Here is a 24023-nt window from a genome sequence, read left to right on the forward strand (position 1 = left end):
GAAGCTTACCTCGCTCTTGAGATTCAATGGCACGTCGTAGGACGCGTCCAACTCGGCTTCCGTTTTCACCTGATGAGACAGCATGCTGTGGCTGTGCCTAGGCGGTACGGCGGTGGCCAACATGTTGGGATGCTGCAAATGCTGAAGACGCGGTGCCTGGAGATGGGGTTGATGGTGATAAGGCGGCGACAATTGGGTGTTCAGAGTGCGAAGATCAGCTGGAGGGGAAGCGGGCGCAGCGGTACTGCTCTGTTCCTCCTCGGCCGAACCCTCCGCCATGTCAGCCTTGCATGCCGGGGACTCGTAATCTGCAAATCGACCAAAACTCTCTGAGGACCGATCTAATAGCGTACGTACACCGCAATACACGCTCTACGAGCTACACCCTCGCTTCTCCTCAACCCTTCTCAAACCCCCACTACTATCCCTCGCTAGAAACGCAATTCCATAATAACTCGCTTTCCAGAGTTTCGTGTCCAAGATTCGATCACTCTACAAAGACAGAGAGCAACACAGAGAGAGAGAGAGAGAGAGACTTCGATTAACTGTCTCTTTCTTATATACACCTAATGTGTTTTAGTATTTCAAACGTTGGAAACTATTGAGCAAAAATACTTTTGATTTATGTTTAATTAATTAGAAAATCATAATGATCGTGTTTTCGTTTTGGAATAACACGAATTTTCGATTGTACCAGCTATCAAGGTGAATATTATTAAAAAGAAGACAAAAAATCTAAACCGTGTGCAAGGATATTGCTTAATGGACAATTCTTGTAATAGAAAGTAATAATGATCTAGCACGATGCTGGCCGTTCCAACAATTACGCTCGGAGTAACGAGATTCCTGGCTACAATACCTAACTGCGTGTTGATATATGATATGCCGATGATGATTCATTTGCGTAAAACGGCCATAACCAATAATGAATAACGTTAGTCAAGCGATAATACGACGTGTTGTTTTAGTCGTTTCGTTACAATCGAACGAACGGTAATGTATATTTTGCGAGGCTCACTGTGGAATCTTATTTAACGGGCATTCACTTTTCGTTACAATTTGTAATGAAAACATTTCTAAAATTCCGTTACGTTACGAAGAAATTAACTATACTAAATAGGACGTTTTTTTCGTGGCGCACGACGCACGTTAAAAATATCTTTGATATTGTATTCGTTCGAAATAAGAAGAAGGAGAAGAAAAAGAAGAAAAAAAAAAACGAAAACAAAGTCCAATACTCAAGCAAATAAGGAAAATCTTTCTAAAGTCAACTGGATGTCCTAAAAAAATCTTCAAAAACAATTTCGACGAGTACAACGGTTCGCTCTTTCTCGACGATCTCGACGACAAAAGGAGGACTTGCGTAAACACGACGATACTAATTAAGCACGAGAGAGGAGTCCGCGCTAGAGGCCGTATCGAACTGCCGAGCGTGCAGCTGTTAAGAATGCAGACGCTGGAAATTAGAAGCAGCTCGTTCATCTTCCGACTTCAAAGCAAAAACATTTGGTCGGGCCAGAAAGCTCGTAGAGTGTAGGAGTGGGAGACGAAAAGGGGTTGGAGAGGGTGAAGGAGATGGAGAGAGGAAAAGAAGTAGGAGGAGAAGGAGGAGGAGGAGGAGGAGGAGGAAGAGGATCGAGAATAAAATTGCTCGGTAACACGGTGCCTACAGGCATCTCGCATTTATCCGGGTAATTATTTTTATCTAAGCGCTCTGTTAGTAAGAATTCAAGGGCAATGAAATCACTGTGCCGTCTGGATCGGAACTTTTCTTTCTTTCTCTCTCTTTTTAAGTTTCCCCCTACTCTGTCACTCCGATCCATCGAAGCTACCACAGGAGAGGAGTCGACATATAGTATCGTCTTGTACCCTCCTCCTCCCCCTTCTCTTCAACTCTTCCTCTCCTTCATCATCATCATCATCATCTCCTCGAACGCAACTAACATCTGCTTCTATTTTTGCTCTGGCCCAAGTCCAGCGCTTTACTTTTTAAACCATGAGCGCGGACGCCTATGACGAACGGCTGGATGGATCATCGAGCGGAAGCTTCGAGCAAGAAGGACGCGAAGGAAACCAACCGGTTACAACGGACAAATTATTATCAAAGGGTGAGAGAGAATACTCGTCCCCCACCCCTTTCTCCTTCTCTAACTCCTTCTACTCATGAACCCCAATCTTCCTCTTTCCTCCACCTCTTCTTCCGGGATTACTTTATATCCAAGCAAAAAGGGAATTTTTATAACGGACCTTGGTAAAAATACGTATTCGAGGCAAGAGCTTCAAGACAATGACAACTTTTTAACGTTGACGTCGTCGTCGTCGTCGTCGTCGTTGTAGTTGTAGTTGTTGTTGTTGTTGTTGATAGAGAAATATGGGGAGGTTGGTCGATGCCGACAATAAGTTACTCTCACGAGTGTCTCGCGACGCGGATAACGAGCTACCGTTGGTCAAAGCGAGCCGATTTCACTGTACCCACCAACCACACTTTGTGCGATGAAGAGAGCCAACCGTCGTCTACTGGTTTCTCTTTCGAGTAGTATGGACGATGGGGAAAAAAGAAAAAAAAAAAAAGAGAAAAAAGAAAAAAGAAAAAAGAAAAAGCATTCCTGCCTTACGTTTTCTCTCCAACAATATTTCTCATACGTTCCAATGCGATCTCCAACTAACAATTTCATTTTATTCGAGTTGGTTCTAGCTTCTTCTTTCTTGATATGTACCTCGCTGAATCTTTTCTGATTCTAATTTTGTTATATTCCTTGTTGTTTTTTTCTTCCTTCCTTCCTTTCGGTTCTTTCTCTGTGCCTGGATGCCTGCTTGCTTGCTTGCTTGCTTGCTTGCTTGCTTGCTTGCTTGCTTGCTTGCTAATTTCCGTTGGATTCGTATTAATCGCTCTAGGGTCGCGCCCGTGAAATTACTAGACGCTTTAACCACTGCCTGTCCAAATCGAATTCCGCGGTGATTATTATATCGCGTCCTGAGGATAATGGTGGGTATTCCGAAAGCTAGCCAATTAGTATCGTTGATCTGGGTACTTTAATGAGAGTGCAGTTTCATTAGCCTATCGCGAGCGTTCTCTTGTTTGGATCGAGAGTAGAAAAGAAAGAGAGAAAGAAAGAGGAAAGGTGAGAGAGCCAGAAAGAAATAGAGTAGAGAGAGAGAGAGAGAGAGAAGGAATGAGAGGGTTGACCGAAGAGAGGGGATGGAAAGATCTTAAGTCTGGACAAAGAAATCGAAAAAATTATAGCGTGATCGGCCGGACATAGCCTCGGCTTAACTTTCATAATTACTACGTTCCGTTAACGCCAAGAATTCTGAAGATCCCTATATCCCTTTTATCTTTTTCTCTTTCTTTCTTTCTTTCTTTCTTTCATTCTTTCATTCGTTCCTTCTCTTTCTCTTTCTTACGGTCACGAATTTGCGGATGAATTAATCATCGTTAAATTTAATTCACGTGTTTTTTTTTTTTCCCCCAACGAATCATTTAGTTCCTCGCAACTTCCCCTATGCTATTTTACTATATCCTACGTTTAGCGTTCTCCTTTTTCTACTATTTCTTTAAAATACGTTCCAGCATCCAAATCAACTTTGATACCTAGTTACCTCGATATACAAAGCAGAATTCCATCTGGCCTCCTTTCATTTTTTTTTTCTTTTCTTCTCTTTTATTCGACGCATCTATCTCTACTAATAATTACTGGCGAACGTTTTACAAGAGATGGTAATTAACCCGTTGCGGTTCTATCTTTGGTTGGACTGCTTGTCTTTAATATCAAGCTTATAATAACGAACATCTTCGCGTGTTAGTTTCTAAATAAAATTCTACGAGTTATTATCTGGGTTTATAAATAATATGGATGGGTATATTGGAAATCACGGGAATTAGTAAGACGATTAATTTAATCTACGTTGAAATATGGAATGAATAACATCGAAAAGATTTATCTCGGAATTCATGTCAAATTTCATCTAACATTACACGCTATAGTATTTTATGAAAAGAAAAGAAAAGAAAAGAAAAAGAAAAAGAAAAAGAAAAAAGAAAGATAATAAAAATCACGTCGATATTTGATCTATATAATCGAGAACAAAAATTTTCGATATATTTATAAATCAGAGTCTTTAAGTACCTTGAATAATAATTTCTTTTAGCTTATCCATCTTCTTCTCTTTTCAATATCACGTTAGAAGCCCCTAGGGGGAGATTATGTTTTCGTATTATCGCTATATCCCAGTAGAATCATTTTGCTTCGAGGACATACGATGTCGAGGAATAAGAGTAGGAGGAGGAGAAGGGGGAAGAGGAGGAGAAGGTGGTGATGGTGGTGGAGGGCGAGGAGGATGATCGTCGGAGACGCATCATCGGCGTACCAACGGCAGCAGTAACAGCAACAGCAGCGTGCAATTAAGGGGGTTGATTGATGTTAATTCAAAGGGTAATTAAGAATGTTGCGCATAAAAATCCGGTAATTTATGGTCATTGGGGATAATTATATGTTGACCAGCTTGTAATTGCAAGCGCTCTGTGGCCTATAACGCGCTCGGGAATTGTGGGTAGAAAGAGAGAGAGAGAGGGAGAGAGAGAGTTCGAACCTTGTTGGTAGGAGACGATGCATGTATGTATAAGCGTATATCTCTCCCCCCCTCCGTCCCTTTAACTCGTTGGTATACGTAACACGTATAGTATGCGTCTTCTCGAACACGTGTGTGAGTTCTCGCGAGCGAACGTACGCGGATGGAAATGCGCAGGGGATATATGATCTCAAATCGCGGCTTATTATAGGGGCTGGTAGATAAGGTGGGTTTAGAAACAACCATACGCCTCTGGCCTGCAGCAGCAGCTAGTTTCTGCGTAGGATCTCTCTCTCTCTTTTCCTCCTTTAACATTCTCGCCTACTCCCCTCTTTCTCTCTCTCTCTCTTTCTTAGTCTCTTAAATACTAGGAAGACGCTCGAGGCTATAGGTGTGCATAAACCACCTTACCCGAAGCTCCTCTTTCCTTCGTTCAAAGTAGAGAGGCAGAGGATTTATGAGGTTGATTTCTAAAACACCAAAGTCTACTCTGAAAATTTTCGGTTCGAAGCAAATCAAGTCTCGACTGGCTGGCTGGCTATACGTTCTTTACCAAGACGAAGACTATCTGGACCACGGTGAACGTTCTTCTTTCTCTCCAAGGTGGGGATAAGGGAAAACTATAAATATCTTACTCGCGGATAATCGCCATATGGCTGCTTCGTAAATGGCCGAACGAACGAACGAACGAACGAACGAACGAACGACCGGCCGTTTCTTCTTAACCGTACGTCGTTAATGCAACAACGTTTTCCTCCCAGACGAATTCTCCTCGGTTATTGCAACGAATTTTAGACATTCGGTAAGAAAAGAAAAAAAGTAACATATAACAGAAATTTGATACCTCGTATCGATTTCATCGAACGCGATTAAATTGACGATTAGGGTATGTTAGAAATAATCCTTGCGATTAAGAAGTGCGAGAAAACTTTGAGGAAAATTGATAGAAGTTTATCGTTAAATTTGGATATGTTCATTAGAAAGAGAAATTGAAAATGTTTGAGATCGATTGTATGAAACGCGCGAAAATGGGATTAGAAGGTGCTGGATAGAAGTATTCTCAAGGGAGACTGCAAGGAGTCTTCGAAAGACGGACATAGAAGTGAAAGAGAGAAGGGAGTAGTAGCAATGGGTAGTGGTGGTAGTGATAGTAGTAGTGGTAGTAGTATTCGTAGAAGCTAGTAGTAGCATGGGTAACCCTCCTACTTGAAACACGGCCAATAAAGCGATCCCAGCGGGACCAGTTGGCAACCGCCCATCGCGACATTGTCCCGGCTGGTCCTTTTTCACGATCCCGTAATCAATCGAGCACTCTAATGGCAGAGCATAATCGCGTCTTTGTGGCGCCGCGTGTATTAATGTTCGAACAGACCAAGAAGAAGAAGAAGAAGAAGAAGAAGTGAAAGAAGAAGAAGAAGAAGAAGAAAGAAGAGAACAAAATAAACGAAGAAGGAACGACTCAGGCGGCAAATACGTTGCATGTATTTCTCGGACGAGTACCTTAGCGTATTACTATGGTGTAAGCGTGTATCAGTTAAGTGCTTGCAACTGAGAGAGAGAGAGAGAGAAAGAGAGAGAGAATGGGCTAAGGGGGTGGGGGTAATGGTCCTTTCGTGCGATACCATTCTGTCAGAAATCCGAGGGGCTTCGCCCCGAGTCACGAAACGCAAGGATTAAACCGAACAGCGGCCTACGTTAATGCGACTGTGCGAACGTTTCCTCTCAGAGTCCCTAGAACCCCTTTCCGTCAAGTTCGTCGCTCCGTATCATGCCGCGTTTAAAAACACGTACAGCAAAACGTCAATCGTTTCATTTAATATTACTACCATTTTTTTTTAAGAAATATCTTTTATCTTTTAACATCTTTTATATACGCTGTATGTCGATATATTATCAAATTGAATGATTTATCATGTTAAGATGATGACTCGTATTTCCTATACAAATATTACATTACCCGATCGTCTTATCCTCTTAGAAAAATAAACTTTTCATAAGAATTAGGTATATCGAAAAGTTTGACATACGTTAACAAGCTATTTCCTGCGAAATATTCTTACATTCATATATTCTATTATACATATTATATAAATATTCTTAATCGTAAATATTTAAGTTCTAAGGAAGCTTCTAAAAAAAAGATAGTCAATTAGTATAGATTAAATGTTATCAAGAAACCGGACATTCTCTTTAAAAATTCATTACTTTCTTACTTACTTACCTACATATTTAAGTACATACAGTTGTAGAAAAATATCATGACTATAATACGTCAAATTTATGCGTATTTCGTTTTAAACGAAATGGTGAATATGATATATCGAGTACGCAAGGCAATGTTAAGGAGCGCTTAGACGAAAGGAGGAGTATGCGGCGCAGGAAGAATATTTCATGTTTTACGGCGCCGGCGTCGTTGGGGCTTCACCGAGAGAAAGAAAAAGAGAGTGAGAGAGAGAGAGAGAGTGAGCGCAGGGGGACAAAAAAGTGTCAGGCCGTCGGCTAAATCAGAGCGTGAGTGCATTAAACTCCGAATTACCACAAATAGAACCTTAACCGCACATGCCCATTATAATGGGTGCCCCCCCGCTGAAGATGTATTTACGTACTAAAACCGCCTTCGCGGCTCATGCTGAGTCGTCAGAATTAACATCTGGCCCAAAATCTTATAAGTCTTTACCCTCTCTCTCTCTCTCTCTCTAACTCTCTCTCTCTCTCTTTCTCGTTTTCTCACTTCATTCTTCAGTTCATTGGACCCTCTTATTTTTCCTTTTTTTTTTATTTATTTTTTCACTATTCCAACTTGGTTTTATATTCGCAATGGGATTTCAACGACGGCGGATGATTCATAATGATTTCATTACGAATGAATAAGATGTCGTAGTCGTATGAAGGAATCATTTTATTGATTCTCTTTTTAGAACGACAGTTGATTGAAAGATTGAACTTTTATAATTTAGAAAAAAAGAAAAGAAAAGAAAAGAGAGGGGGGTATTATTTTTCTAAAATTATTTATTACATTCTAATATAATCACGAAATTATAATACACAAAAGAAGAAGCTCCCGAATGATAAATCTTTCTTTCTTCTCGTAGGATTTCCAAGCGATAATCACCGATGAATGATGGATAAACGAGCGTATTTGACTCTTTCTCTCTTCTTCTTTGTCTATGAGCCAAAAAAAAAAAAAGAAAAAAGGGGAAGAGAGAAATAGAGAGAGAGAGGAATGAGAAGAATGACAGTGCCTCCTCGATGGCGCGACGAGGCACGAAAATCTTGCGAGTGCTTTTACACGCAAATTAGGTCTATTAGAGGCATCGTGCGTACAAAAACATTCGTGACGAAGCATCACGTTCTCCTCGTCCACGTCGACGTCCTCGTCCTCGTCCTCGTCCTCATCCTCGTCCACCCTCGACTCGAAGCGGAAAGTCTCTCCCTTCCGTGCGCCCGAGTTACGCACGTGCGTGCTTCTTTATGAATTATTAGAATTAATGATACCACACGCATCGCCTCGCCCTCTATGGGGCCAAGCGTTTCGTCCAATTGTCCTTCGACTACCAAACCCGATGACAAAAAATATTCCTAACATAAGCGTAAAAAACAAAGGAAGGCTTCGGTTCTTTCCCTTCCCCACTTTTTTTTCTTTTTATCTCTCTCGACATTATTTTTTTTTTCTTTCTAATATTTGTAAATCCGACATAACAACAACAACAACAACAACAACAACAACAAAGAAATAATGTTGATAACGAATCCAGCCCCCAAAAGAAAAGGAACAACAAAAAAAAGAACGGAAAGAAAATTATTGTCCCATATAAATAACGAAAGTTTCTTTAGCAAATTATTGACAACGAACGAAAACTTAACAACTTAAGAGACAATGAAAACGACTCGAATGAAACGAAGTCGAAGTGAATTGGGAACTGAGAAACGATCCGAAAAGTGGGTAAATCGTCGAACGGGGTATGTTATCGTGCGGCGTATCGTCGGTCGAGGGGTTGAATCGGATTAAAAGCGACTCGGGCTGGAAACGGGAGAGTCTCGACGGGCTTCGAATCGAAGGAAGGGAAAGAGCAATGAAAAAGAGAAGAGAAAAGGGATCGACAAAGTTTAGGTTGAATTTAAAAGGAATCGTGGTGATGCTACGTCTTTGCTATTTCTTTCTTCTTATTTCTTGTATTTCTACTCGATACATACACACACACGCACACACACACATACATACATACATATACACATAAGGGAAAGCAAATAGTCTTGTAAATGAAGATCGATAGATATCTATTAAAAAAAGCCTCTATCTTAATTAAACGTTTCTAAACTTTGACTGTAACAATTAACCGGAAGAAGAAAATAATCCAAAGTATTACTTGCAATTAAGAAAACACGCTATGATATTTCCACAAATAAGTATATATATATATAAAAAATGAACTACTTACATTAACGGAAATGAATTCATTAAGTCTCGAGTTTCTAACGAAGAGAATAGTGTAGGAAAAGGGATAGGATAGAAAGTTCGTTGATTTCTTACACACTAATTCCGTAGCTCCAACCCCAACGATATCGCAGTCGACCTCTTCCTTTGGAATTTTCCGCCTCTGCCTCCGCACCATCCCTCCCACCACTAAACCGAATAATCTGGAGCTTCGTTTCTCTTCTCTTTTCCTCCCTAACTCTCTCTCTCTTTCTCTATCTTTCTATCTCTTTTTCTCTCTGTTTACCCCGATGGATAGAATTTCGTTCTCTTTTCTTCGCAAACCCTCTTTCAGCATCCTCTTTCTCTCTCTCTCTTTCCCTCGAGTTTCCCTTTTCACCGACACTCCATGGTCCCGAGACGGCAAGCAAAGAACTCTCCTACCCTCCGGCTGCTGCTCGCACTGATTTTCCACCCTCTCACCAACACCACCTTCCATCCACCAAGCCCGACAACCCCCCTTTCCCAACTCTCTCTCCCTCCCTCCCTCTCTCTCTCTCTTTCTCTTTCTCTCTCTCTCAACCACCCCACACCGTCACTCCTAGTCACGCCGCCAACACGTGCTCCTGTTTACCTCTCCAGTCACATGGTCTCGCGACGTAAGCACACCAACGAAACGGTATTTCCTCGTTTGTTTCCATCTACCTCGAAAAGCTAGGAAAAGAAAAATCGTAAACTTTCGAAAGTAAATCTTTTCGCTAACTTCGACTATATTTCTTTTCTAGCTTTTTTTTTTTGTTCCTCTCCCCAACGAGTGGCTTGCTAATTTCAATAAAAACTTCTTCTTACTTTCTGTTTTTATTTTTTTTTTTTTTTTACTTAAAAGGTTACGTTTACGTTACACATCGAGAGCAACAATTATTATTAATCCATATTATTATTAGAATATCGTAGTAATTTGTTCTCAATAATCTAAAAAGCAATTTTGCGAGCGCGCAAATATTAATATCTTGAGGAAAGACACTTAATCATTTTTATAACATAGTTACATATTAATAAAAATGATTAAATGTATTACATAAATAAAAAGAAATATATAATTGGCTTTGGATTATTATTAGTCGATACGATAAAGGTTAAATAGAAAATAAAAAAATGTAATTGATACTATGTCTAATAACACGTATATTTTGTCTACAATCTAAGCCGTATATTGGCACGAGATTATTCTGTCTACTTTCCATATCGCCACACCTATCGCTACAATCTCTACACTATCCATTGCTACTAAAACTCCTATCTCTCATAATCACGATGATCAATGTTTTCTCGGCTCAGATAAAAAATTCATTAAAATACGTTCCCCCTTTATTCTCCATCTCTCTCTCTCTCCCTTTCTCTCTTTTTTTTCTTTTTCCCTTTTATCAACGTGTATAGTACGTACACATAAATACTTACACACACACTTACACGTACATACATACATATATAAATATACTATCCTTGCTGAGACAAGGTTTGCGTTCTATTAGCATTTCCAGGTCACATTCGCGTGGACACACGCAGTCGTGCATAATTATCGTACTAATTATTAGAATGCACCTAAGTACCCCGAGGAAATGATCGGTGACTTGTAGCGAGCAATCGGGAAGGCGGGCAAACAACTCGCATGCAGAATCGACAAAACTAAGGTTTGCGCGCTCGCGCTCCCGTTCTAACCAACATTCCCGCGCTTGCTTATTCATTCACCCACTCGCTCGTTCGCTCGTTCGCTTGCTCGCTTGCTCGACCAGCAACGAGAGAGTAACTTTCTTAATTACCGAGATTAACTTAATGGTATCGGGGCGACGATTATTGCCCGCGAGCCACGCCACTCTCTAGCTTTGGCCTTTTTCGCTAACGTTCTACCATGCCAACATTGAGAAAAGTTAAGGAGAATAAAATTGTAGCTTTTCCTATCCGAGTTCTGATTATTTTTTTTTTCTTTCTTTTTTTTTCTAATCCTTACCAACTTAAACCGTACAATTATATATTATATACAATGTTGTTTCCTCGAGAAACAATATTTGTCCGATCTTTTATCAAATAATTGCACACAGAATTCTATTATAATTTTTGATTTAGAGAAAATATTGATATTTAAATGAAATTGATATTGTTTATATATCATTGTCGATGATATATTTTTAATTACGATATTAATGGAATCAATATTATATATATAAATTAAGTTGATACATATTGTAAGTTACTCACCTAAACTGAGCTGCGACCGCTCTACGTGGGACGTCGTCCTGACGTGAGTTGGACGAGCCTCCGTTATTTATCTCTCCCACGATGCGGGTAATGACGATAGAAAAGGAATTCGATCCTTTCCTCTTACAATTCACGTTATCTTTTGTTTATCCTCTTCTTGTTCTTCACGAGCCTTCGACGGCGCTCGTACGATCAATGGAATTCTTCTTCGCGAATCTCGCGGTCGGTGGTGGACCGACGTCGAGGAATAAACGATTCGGTAAAATCTTCAAGTCTCGTGACATCAGCCTGTTCTAACGGCACGTTTAATTAACTGGTATAATTAATTAGTGGAAGTTAGTCGATCTCACGTGACCAACGATATACGATAAGTCAGCGGTTTAATCAGCTTGCACTAGTCACTTCTGATTAAGTGAGATAGACGTTCAACGTTTCGAAGAAATTTCTTTCCCCCTTTACCGGTGTGTGGTTTTTCTCGCTAAACTCGTAAAGAAAAAAAATATATCTGTATATATATATATATAAGAAGACAGAACGATCGTAGCGAAACGTAATGCGCTTTTAATTATTCTATTTGTACAGCACAGCGTGCGTGCCCGTTCATAGCCACAACGGTGACAATGATTACTACTACGAAGACGACGACGACAACGACGACGAAAACGACGAGAACGAGGACGACGACAACGACAACAACGAAGACGACTTGCGACGACGATTTCAAACGTTCTGAACGAAAACGTATAATTTTGAAGCAGAAAAACACTGACGTGTCCCGTCTCGTGGCGTCACGCGCTCGTCGTAATTGCGCACTGCCAACGATAATTAGGAGTCGCTCGTTAGACTTGTGAATGTGTGAGTAAGAAAGGGAAAGAGTAAGAAGAGAGAAAGAAACAGAGAGAGAGAAGGAATAAGAATCCTCAAGTTTATCGTCACTTCGCGATTTCACTTGCAATTTTGAGCGTAACACAATTATCTTCTTGATGTAAGTAAACTTTGTTCACACCTGTCAGTCCAAGTTTAAGTTCTATTTCAAATGTACAGGATAATCAACGTGACGGGAAGTCCAAAGTAGTAAAAGGCGTCCGAACACAAATCGATTGGTTTCACCAGTCCGCACAAAAATCACCAAGTTCCTACTCGTAATCTCGGCAACTAATCCTTTTCTTTCTTTTTTCTTCTTTCTTTCTTTCTTTCTCGCACGTTCCGTAGGTTCGTCCCACGTGCGTCTCTATAGGTCGAGAACGCGTCGGACGCGCACCACCTGGACGTCTCTGCTCTCCTGTTCGTTCTCTACTTCGCGCACTCGTTCTTTTCACCCCGTAATCGCGAATTATTTCAACCGGTTAAAACTCTTTTCCCGATCAGTTGCCAACAAATCGTTTTTCTTCGATGATACAAACGATGAATGATAACAACACACACAAGAATAGAAATATCAGAGTGAAAAAATGAGACAACGGTGTGTGGTCGGTCGGTGGAGCACGTAGAAAAGAAAATTGTCTTCTTCTTCTTCTACTTTCCTCTTGGCTTATTCTTCTCGTTTTCTTCTTCTTCTTATTCTTCTTCTTCTTCTTCTTCTCCGTCTTCTTCCTTTAAAGTTGATCCTTTGATCCCTCGAACCCTCGAAGATAATCTTTAATTCCGTCGATAATATTCTTCTTTTTCTTCTTCTTCAATGACTAGGTCGTTTCTTTCTTCTTGCCGTTGGATTCCTCCGAATCGATGATACGAAGTGGAAAATGAGCGGCGTGGTCGAACGTGCACGTTGCTCGGCGCGTGTATCACCGTGCGAATACTCGGACCTCTACCCTCACGGCTCGCAGTCTGGCTGCGTAGTGGCCCCCCGAGTAGAGTCGAGGGAAGACAAACCCGGCGTCGACACTCTCCCGCCTCAGCACTGGGGTAACACCAACTTTCCTCGGTGGGGGAAACGGAGGCGGTCCGATGGGCGTGGTCTATGCGCGGAGGTGGGCCGCGAGTTACTCGCGAGGGCTCGTTGTTATGATTGTTATGAGTGTCCGAGCTGCCTCCCAGAGTCGTCAGCCTCAGCCAGAGGGTTCAGGGAGGATGCGGTGGAGGGTGGTACACGCGAAAGGGACCTACCTTCGTCCCTCTTCTTCCTCCCTCCGATCTATCCACCTTTTCCTACATCCAGCCCTCTCTCGATCTCTGTAATATAACCACCACGAGCTCGAACGAGCTCGTAACCGTCATGCAAATCAGCTCAACGGGGCCAAAGAGTTCGCCGCTATACGTTGCCACCAAGAAACGATACGCACACTGACATTATTTCACCTAAAAGATACTTTACAACTTTGGGATTAACAATTTCATGATCTTGACTCATGGACTATGAGATTCCGTTGAATTCTCTTCTATAGGTCAACTGTCCTCTTTTGATCATTTGAAAGAAAGATCTAGACACGTTTTTGTTCCGTCTAATGACAAAAATAACTTGGCTAGTTCGTCTGTCTCCTATTAGATGTTTCCTACTTTGACGGTAAAGATCAAATTCTATTGAATCTTTTTATTAAGGCTTACCATCTTCTACTGATGATTTATGAGAAAGTTCAAGATTTTATCTATTCAGTCTTGTGAGAAGACTTGACGAATTTGTCTGTCTCCTACTGGATGTATCTACTTGACCAGTTCGTCTGCCTTCTACTAGATGTATCTACTTAGCGAGTTTGTCTGTAGCCAACTAGTTACTTGACCAGTTCGTCTGTCTACTACTGGATGTTACTACTTCGCTGGAAGACTGTTCTTGAGCTTCGCTTGCTAAAATGAAAATAACATTTTATTATTAAGAAGTGATGATCATTAAGAATTCATTCTTTGTAAAATCGAGAAGATTACAATGATATTGTTGAATAGATACATTGTACTAAACGTACTTTAAACAATGGACACTTATCGAAGGAATATTTAAGATTAATTTTAACAAATGATTCGTGTTTCTACATTTCTAGAAATTACTTATGAAAACAAAACTATGTAAAAACTAGTTGATATGAATTAAAAGGAACCGTCTATCGATCTTCAACTTTGCATTCTGGGGAGACTTAGTACATGCAAACTTTACTACGTTCGCACTTTAACCCTTCGAACGATGAACCACCCTCGTCGATGGCAATGACACTGCACGCACCCTCGGCGTTTCAACGTTGTCCCCTAAATTCTCTAACATCGACCCCGAACGTATTTCTCTGTGATTTTATCTCTTGACTCAGAATTTAGATCTAACGGAGATGGCTCCTCCCCCCTCCTTCTTTATATGGAAACATTCATAAAACTGATATTACCACAGCAAATTATTATAATTAATTAATTAAGAACTGAGAGTAATAACATTTTTCTTTCCATCTTTTAATCTCAAATCTTAAGATAACGAAGCCTAATGAAATCTGAAGATAACGTAATTAAGGTAAAAAAGGAATAACGCGTCGTCCCTTCCTATCCGATCTTAAGAAAAGTTGCTTTTAAAAATCAAGGCGAAAAAAATTGAAAGTACTTTTGGGGTTAAAGGCAACAATCTTCGAAGGTAATAGGACACGGATCGAAGAAGAAGTTTTACAGAAAATATAGAAGGGAAATGAATGAATACTCTCGTCCTTTTTCCTCACGGGGACCACGTGCTTTTCACATATACCGGAGAGGTAGGAGGTACAGCCAGCTGGTGGTTGAAGTTGTAGGAGTCGGCAGGATGTGGGTCTCCGCTTACTCTCTCTCACTCTTTTACCTCTCTTTTCTCTCCCTTGCACGCGCTCTTTCCGTTCATCCTGTATACTCTCTCTCTCTTTTCCTCTTTCTCTTTCTCTCCCTCTTCGTCTAACTCTCTTATCCTCCCTTCCTCTTTCACTCGGCGTCTCTTTTCCCTTCACCGATGTCAGCGAGACTTTCCCTCTTTCACGGTCGACCCTCTATCCTTCTCTTTCTCTCTCTCTTTCTCTCTCTTTCTCCCTCGTACACTCTGGAAGGCTTTCTCACTCGAACTCCTACGTTTCTCGCTTCCTTCGTCTCTCTCTTGTTCCTCTGGCGTAGCACGCCGAGAACTCACCCCCTAAAGCTCGGCAGGTGCTCCGTCTTTCTCCCCCGTCCCACCGGATCGATTAAAACTACAAAGTGTTGCCTCTCCATCCGTTGGTACGCTCATTCGTGGTCGACTACATTGCTCCGGCACTTTCTACCGGCACTGGGTTACCAACTCTTTTCCCACCACCTTCTCTACCTACCTCACCCTCACCCTCACCCTCAATCTCTCTTTCTTTTTCCTTTTCCTTTTCTTTTTCCTTTTCTTTTTCTTTTTCTTTTTCCTTTTCTTTCTCTTTTTTCTCGCAAACCTTCCCGATGCCTTTTTTCATTCTTTTATCGGAGGATCCCCGTATTCATGGCCGCTCGCTTCGCTTCATGATAATCCCCGCGTAAAGCTCCTACGCTTTCCCCCGACGGGATTCGTCTCGTACGCAAGAGACGTGGCTGACCCTCCATCCCTATCGTTCTTCTACCTTCTCGTTCTGGATTTTCTTGACACTTTATTGTCCCGTCCGATCAGTCGAGTAGAAAAGTAGAAACCTGTAGATTCTTTCGTTCAAAGTCACAAGCGAATACTTTCAATTTTCTTTCATTGAAAGTTAAATCGTCAAAATCCTATTTTATCCTCCGACCACGTATATTTCTTTTTTTCCCTTTCTTTCTTACTTATTGATACTATCAAAAACAAGTTACCAGATACATATATACCTTTTTACTTTTATTTTATTTTACAATTTATACAATTGTTCTGTATCGAATAAATGTTCTAAAAAAAAAAAAAGAAAAGAAAAAGAAAGAAATTTAGAAAGACAAAGAAATAAATTTTACGCAATATAAACGTTTGTTTTTCTTTCAAGCCTACGACTTTCGTGGATCAAGATGAAAAAAGGTGTTGAAGAAAAGAATGTCTTTTTTAAGATTGCTGACTGGTAAGGTTAAACCTTACGTCTCGGTGACTTAAAGGACGAAAAGGTCCCGCGGCCACTACGCGGCCTTCGCGTAGTAGAACGCGTAGTAGACGCGAAGATTAGTGGGGTCGGGTGAAAGGGCTGAAGGGCTCAGGCGCGATTATATTCCCGGTCTCCCGTCAGGATCTGTCTCCCTCTCGGCGGTGGGGCCCCGTTTCGCCGCTTTTAAAAGTCCCTTAGAACTTGGGACTAATAACAGAGGCTGCGGAAGAGTCGAGGCGTCTTTACGAGCGTCTCTTCTCAGAAGTATAAACCCGAAGTGGGCCCGAGGTATCGTCTTTCTTCTCATTCCTACATCTTTCCCTTCCCTTTCTCTCGCAATCTCTTTCTTTCTCTTTCTCTTTCTCTTCTTGACTCTTTTTCACGACCATGCGCCATCCTACTACGGTCGGACTTTTGCGAGGAGTTTAATTAATGCGAGGCGATGAAGAAGAAGAAGGCCCAACAAAGTTGCTCAAATGATCGCCACTCTTTTAAGTATCTTTAGCTTCGGCTAAACGATGAAAGCTGAAGATACAAGAAAGATACGTACGAAGATACGCGAAATTGTTAGCGAGTACTTGAATAGATATATCTTACGTAAATTAGAAAGGGGATGACAATTTGATGACCGATAATAAATATATCAAGTTTATATTTTTGTAGAAAGAATACTAAAAGAAATAATATTGTGAAATAATAGATTAAATTACGCAATTATTTTTTGTATTTTTTAGCGAAGAAGTGAAACGAATAAAATGGAATGTCAAGAAGTTAACTGAGTTTCTGATTCATTGATTAAACAATAATCAAAGTTGAAATGTTCTTATTGAGATATTGATTCTATAATGTTAAGTTGGTTAAGTTTATGATGAGAACCGGCAGGTCCAGAAAAGAAGAGAAAAGATCAGACGATTCTTCGCGTGACCATAATAATGATCGGGAAGCTCTCGAAAGAAGACCGAAGGACTGATCTGAAAAGTATGTCCCACATGATAGTTGTTTTATGCCGTGCGAAAGGAAGGAAAGCAGGTGTTCGGTGGAGATAATGTTCGAAGATGAGTACGGTCGCCGCGAAGGAAATGCGACGAACGAAATAATCTCAAGTGGAATCTCTTTGTTATTAGTTTCCCATTGATCGATAATTTCGCGCTACATTGTCGGGTAATAACAAGTTGCGGAAACTTTGTGGTAGTCGGTACCACCGCCGCGTGATCCTGGAAATTAACTTCGCGCTCGACCCCTTTTCTTCGTTTGTCGCTGAAGAATGAACAAAAAAAAAAAGAAAGAAAAAAGAAAGAACGGAACAATAAGTATTTAGAGTTTCAACCGATTCAGCGAGTAATTACGAAGGTGCGAGAATTATTGTGCAAATATCTCCATTAAAACGTACTCAAATTTTTGTAGAAAATTGTCTCCATTAATATTCGACGATAACTTAACTTCATTTCTTTTCAACCCGTCGTATCGATTAGTATTCATTAATTAAAATTAGATTCGACGATAACTTTCTAGCAAATTGAACATCCCATAGTAGCTAAAAAACTTATTCGTAAAATAATATAGTTATCCTATTTACTCTTTTTATCCTATTCTTTTAAATGCGTCACACCTATGAAATAATACGTCGTTGACACGCAGGATGTAAAATCCGAGTGGGCCATTGATCGAACTAAAATATCACATCCCATCACACGAGTTCGTGCTCGTATTACCCTCGTACCACCCTAGGAACATATACATACATACACACACACACGCGCGTACACACACAGAAAAAGACATAGACACACATAGAGAAAATATATGAGAAACACGTAGGTACATATATCCTTTAGACGACGAAACGTAATATTCCTCCCGCATCCTCAGTTCTGTGCGAAATGCGAAAACCAAACGACGATGACACTCACCGCGAACGATGATTTCCTGGCTGGGTAAACGCGTTCGAGTAATTTCACGATCCTTAGAAGCTTTCCCGTTTTTCGTCGTCACCGTTGCTGCCGTTGCCCCTGGTGCCGCCGTTGCCGTTGCCGCTGTCGTTCTCATCGGATCGAGATCGACTCTAACCGCGATTCTCGGCATCGATATCGATCGACTAACGAACGAAAAGTTTCGGACGATTGAGGAGGATCGGGATACGTGGCTTGGATACCAATTTCGTGCCGAGTCATTGCAATTTCGCGTATCGCAGTACGGGTGGCGCGGACGTTTTAAACAGGTGTCAATTATTACCGCGGCTAATGTACTCATTCCACGTGATTTCAGCACGCGAACGGATTTACTTCTGTCGACTTTTCCTACCCAACATCCACCCCCGCCCACGCCCCCGTCCCATTTCTCCCTCGATGTCATTAATTTGCCTTTGATTCCTTTCCCTTACCATTTTCCGAGATAAACTTTCTTCCTTTTCTCTCTCGCATGCAATAGTTAATGCTTCCTCGCACCTTCAATGACGAGTAGTATTATAACGATTCTGTTACAAAAGCACCGTTACTATAGGTAGAAGAGGATAGAGTCAATAGTTGTCAAGTCAGTGGATGGAGAAGAACCAGAGTGGCCCAGCCATCGAGTATTACGCTTCCACAACGTTTCCGGACAATATTTAACCCCGGCTTTCCTACCATGCTAGGGTAGTCGATCATTAAACGTGCGTATATGGCCTCATAATATTGCAATCCGTGGCCATAATTTACGTCGTTTTATAGTTCAAACTGCGAGCTAACGTAGGAGGCACCGCCGCTCAAGCCTTTAGAACGTGCTATTTCGTTCGAGTTCTACTGGGTGATCGTAAAATCGCTCGACTGTTTCCGTTTCTGTCACTGGAAGATTTCTAACGAATCACGTGATTAAACTATCCTTACGATTGAACAAATTTTTTACTTTTTTTATTCGCCTAGTAACACGATTATGTTTATATTAGAAAACATAAATCAAAATAGAAATGTGTGTTTACTTGCTTTTTATTTTGAAAGAATACATTCGAACTGCTGCATTCTTCGTAAAGATTTCTCGAGGACACCTGTTATATCTTAAATCTTTCTCATCTTTCCCATACGAGAATTGAGATATACAGTTTTATAGGGAATCATCCAAATGCGATGGGGCATCCCTTTTATGAAGTTACTGCGAATACTACAGTAGCTTTGAAAGTGGTTACTTTGTATGGCAGGTATCTTTAGCAGGATCCACGGCCGTGGCGTTTCGCTTCTGGGACGAGTAAGGCTATTACTGAAATTACTGACGATCCGACGCTCGCAAATCAAAATTCGCTCTTTCTTCGTCCGTATGAGCGTGTGTCGGGCAGCATTGTTAGGATTTATTGCCAACTAAATGCCGCTCGGTTTTTGCGCGAAGATCCAAAACGCGAGAGGGCTATTTTGTACGAGCGTGTAAGCACGATGACGGTCATTAGCGAGAAACGAGGGGAAAGAGGGGAGAGGAGGAGGAGGAGGAGGAGGAGGAGGAGAAGAAGGAGAGTGCGGAGGTTGTAATTATTACGATGGGTTCGTACGAGTTCGTGCTTTGTCGTACAATTTGCTTTGCTTTCTTTCCAAATGGAATCCTCAAAAATCCGTATAACATGTCGATAAATTTCATGTCTGGGATTTTACTCTCTCTCTCTCTCTCTTTATCTCTCTTTCGTTGGTTTACAAATATCCTTCAAGGACGATATCGAATTTCCATTCGACGGATGCGAATCCATCGTCCATCCGGTTTTGAAAGCCATCGCTGAATTACAATCTTCGATGCATTTATCGTGAATCCTTGTCGGAGGCTCGCTGATCATTTTTGCCGAATTGCATTTGTGTTTTCGTATAATTCTTATACACGTGGAATAAAAAGAGTGTAGGTATACGTAACTCACGTAGAACAGATAGATAGATAGATGAGTTGGTATGCGTGTGAGTAGGTGGCCTCGCTTTCCAACACATGCGAAAATACCTACATGGATATTGATTTTTTTCTCCTCGATTCTCACAATTATCGGTGAAAAATTATTTCCAACCCTTTTCGTCGGTCGGACGTGGCTAACCGAAAAAGTATTGCGTCGAAAGCAGCAAGAGAGGAAAGCTTCGCTTGGTATAATCATCGACTACGTGTTCCCTTTCGTGACTATAAATATTGATTGTAGAAGCACCGTAACCGGCACTATTATTTTTATATTTTTCTTGTTAGTGTGCTCTCGATATAAAAAGCACGTCCACAAGAGTGAGAGAGTGAGAAAGAAAGAAAGAAAGAAAGAGAAAGGACCGTCAGTTCGGAAGGAAAATATCGAGGTTGATCGTACGCGATGGCCCTTAGGGTGATTCGACTTAAATTTATCGAAAATATTTTCCGCTGGAGTTTCATGTATCTTCTAGAGTAGATATTCCTAAGCGAAAATGACGACATGCTTCTCACGTTCTACCGAAATGCCAAAAGCGAATTCGAAAGTGTACTTGCCTTTCTACCCAGCTATGTATCTACATATATAAATGTACATATATATATATATATATATATATATATATATATGTATATATGTATATGTATATGTATGTATATATGTATGTATGTGTAACTACCTCCTAGATAACGTTCTACGGAAGCAAAATGTCGTAATTTCGCTTTGAGCTCAGTTTTAGTCCCCGACAGGCCGATGTATCGGCCGTGGAAGGTCGCTACACGTCGCCATACTTGTACCATGCTACTGGAGAAGAGAAGAGAAGAGAAGAGAAGAGAAGAGAAGAGAAGAGAGTGAAGAGGGAAGAAGGAGAAGAGTAAGAGGAGAAGGCAGAGGCAGAGGCAGAGACAGGCAAGCAAGCAAGTACGAGAGAGAGAGAGAGAGAGAGAGAGAGTGCCTGACCTAATTTACATACATATAAAGCGCATTCGATGTGTTTTAGGGGCCGTAAATCGACGCAGCTACCCGAATCGTTAAACCCTTCTCCTTGCTGCTAACATCCCGACGATGCGTACAGGAGAGAAAAGCCTTTTCGAGTGTTAGTGTAATGTGTATCCTGCTTCTATACGCGAACGCAACTTGCATCTTTTTCACCCACGCACGATAATCCTTCCTCGCTCGTGTTTCTCGGTATATTCTTTCCTCTTAAAACTGCTTTTTAATACTGAAACAGATAATAGAAATAAAACAAAACGAAAATAACTTCAAATATCGTAAACAATTATGCTGCATTTTTCCTTTTTTTCTTTTTTTCTATTTTCTTTTTTGACATTTCATTCGCATGCGCCGCGACAAGTATATATTTCATTTTATTTCACGAATATTGCGTTCGTCATTGCTAGAAATTGTTTAGAAAAGTTTAATAAATATATTGAAAATTGTTTTTTTCCAATCGTGATTGTAACAAAATATTGATTAGTGGCTTTTTAGAAAGTGATAACTCTCGCATGTAGCTACCGGTTATTGCTTTTCACTGATGCAAGGATTTAAAGGAAGAATCATTGTTTGTCTTGGTAAATCGTTTCTATTGATAACCGGAAAGCCGCTTTTGAAAGAAGCCTGCTGAATCGAGTATGGCTCCCCTTCGACGGGAATCGACTTGGAACACTCTACGTCCTTTTGTGGGATCTCCCGCGTTCAGATCATGCATATCAAAATCTCTACGTGTGTTGATGCGTTTGCGAATTCAAGAGGGATATCCACGATAATGACTATGTTGCACTTTCTCAAGTCTGAATTGTTGCATGCGGCAGGAAATGTTATTCAAAGGCTAGTATTAACTTTTCTTTCCTCCTTTCTTCTCTCATTCTCTCTCTCTCTCTCTCTCCCTCTCTTTCTCTTTATTTATTTTATTTATTTATATTTATTTATCTTACGCAAATTTGAACACTCTCGAAAGAGAGAAATTTTTGTATGTTAAACGAAAAAAAAAAAAGGAAACCGGAAGAGAGAGAGAGAGAGAAATAGATGCTCGGCGTGAGAAAATTCTTCGTTCGGCCGTTCAAAGTTGTGTTTACCGAAATTATCGTTAAAACGAAATAAATATTACACGTTAGCGTTGACAACCAACGTAAAAGCTGCACCGTGTCCGAATACTCCACCCCCGTTTCGAAAATACGAAGAGAACGTGCACGTTTCTTGCTCGCATTTCGTAAACAACAATCTGTGTTATACGATACTGTTTCTACGAATACGTCTACGAACTTTGACATTCGATATTAGAAATCTTAAGGTTTATTCTTTTTCGTCCGTAAATGAATTTACTTTCGAAACAATTCGCTTAAACGAATTAAGTATCTCACAGAATTCATTTCGAAATGATAGAAAAAAGTATTAACTCGCAATTAAGAAATGGATACAACTATTAGTAGATATACCTATTAACAATAGTTAGATAAAAATACAAAGTTTCTAACGACGCCGATAGAAATAAGCGATAAAATATGTATAAGAACGAACTTTCCGACGTTTTATCTGAACTTTGTGTTCAAGTCGGCTCGTCAGAAAACAACAGATCGGCACGCTAGAACTATTTTTCTTCCACTAACTACAGGTAATTAATTTTTACGAGGGTATCGTAAAGAAGCCGAACAGGTGTTTCTTTCGAGAGAAGACGAGAAGGAGTGGAAAAAGATGGATGAAATAAAAGGATAGAGAAAGGAGATAGATAGATGGATAGATACTATGAGTAAGAGAGAGAGAGAACTAGTTCAAAGTGAAGGCGTCAGAAGCGAGGCAAGTCGCGGTACTTCGCGCGTGGACGCGGAAAGAGTATTTGCAATGTTACGATGTCAATGTGTTAGTGAATATCACAAACCGTTGTATATGTTTCTGGTGTTGAGTAAACGCGCATGTGTTTGTGCCGATAAAGTTAAAGCCACCGGCGAACGACGCAGGGGCCGCGTAATGACAACGCAGCGCGTCGTAAACGCGTTTATGTTCGGAGTTGCATTATAGTAATATCTGCCAGCACCCAGCGGATGTTCAGTGCCTTTTCTGCGTTACCGTGGACCCCCAACAACCAACCTGCTACATCAACGACGATGACGACGACGAGGAGGACGACCCTCCTCCCTTCTCTTTCTTTCCCTCATCATCCATTCTCATTTATTTTCGTTTCAACAATTTACCTTTGTATTACCATTGATAAACAGATTTATTCGTCTAACGAAAAATATTTTTCTTTTTTCAACGACATCGTGATAATAAATCGTTAGAGAAATGCGAATAATACGATTAATAAATAACTTCAAAAATAATTTGCGATTTTAATATTGCATTTTGATCTATTATATTTATTTATCGTACAATTAGAAAACAATTGACGCGCTAATTGTTTAGAACGGTATACAGGTACGCGTCTCGTGATCCAAACTTCTTCGAATCCTTTATTTACTCCTGCAAAAGCTTCCTTGACAAGGCTTTTGAATTCGTTAAGAAGAATATGTACGACTACCTACACTCAAAGCCATCCGACTCAGTTCGTCCTCGACTAAAACGATTGCCGATCGTAACTTGAGATTGCCCACGCGATTTCGTCCTAGCGTTGATCTGAAACGATAAGTCTTGCGGACGCTCACGATCGTATATATACTGCTTCCAATCAGAGAGAGAGAGAGAGAGAGAGAGAGAGAAGTGACTTTGTAAAAGTAAAAAGGGACCTTGAAGTTATCGCTTGGAGGATTTTCTTCGAATATTAAAATCGACAAAAGAAGATCTGAACTGGTTAAACGGAGTAAAAGAAGAAAAAGAAATGCAGAGAGCAAGCAAGAGAGAGAGAGAGAGTGAGAAGGGAAAGGAGGGGAGGAGTTTGAAAAGGAAAGAAAAGAAAAGGGTAGAAAGGACGAGATGGGCA

General features: G+C 40.6%; 2 protein-coding genes across 5 annotated transcripts in view; both read right to left on the bottom strand.

Annotated features, from left to right (window-relative positions):
- Nucleotides 1-13737, bottom strand: part of LOC122514149 (POU domain, class 6, transcription factor 1) — a 129596-nt gene extending 115859 nt beyond the window's left edge. Inside the window, 2 exon segments of the mRNA XM_043630812.1 lie at nucleotides 10-308; nucleotides 11240-13737. Coding sequence (XP_043486747.1) covers nucleotides 10-279 — 270 coding nt within the window. The 5' untranslated portion in view covers nucleotides 280-308; nucleotides 11240-13737.
- Nucleotides 13738-13797: 60 nt separating this feature from the next.
- LOC122514150 overlaps nucleotides 13798-24023 on the bottom strand; it is a 42601-nt gene continuing 32375 nt past the window's right edge. Inside the window, exons 3-4 of one of the 4 annotated variants that reach the window (XR_006302959.1) lie at nucleotides 21084-21332; nucleotides 13798-14020 (exon numbers count right to left, since the gene is read on the bottom strand). Coding sequence is in view for 1 of the 4 variants with exons in the window: in XM_043630813.1 (XP_043486748.1) it covers nucleotides 13944-14020; nucleotides 18135-18576 (519 nt within the window). In the remaining 3 variants the exon portion in view is untranslated. Of the gene's footprint in view, nucleotides 14021-18134; nucleotides 19265-21083; nucleotides 21333-24023 lie in introns of those variants that run through there. The other 3 variants (XR_006302962.1, XM_043630813.1, XR_006302961.1) reach the window with 3 other exon arrangements.

Source organism: Polistes fuscatus, unplaced genomic scaffold (assembly GCF_010416935.1).
Source record: "Polistes fuscatus isolate 324 unplaced genomic scaffold, CU_Pfus_HIC Scaffold14, whole genome shotgun sequence".
NCBI classification, from domain to species: Eukaryota; Metazoa; Arthropoda; class Insecta; order Hymenoptera; family Vespidae; genus Polistes; species Polistes fuscatus.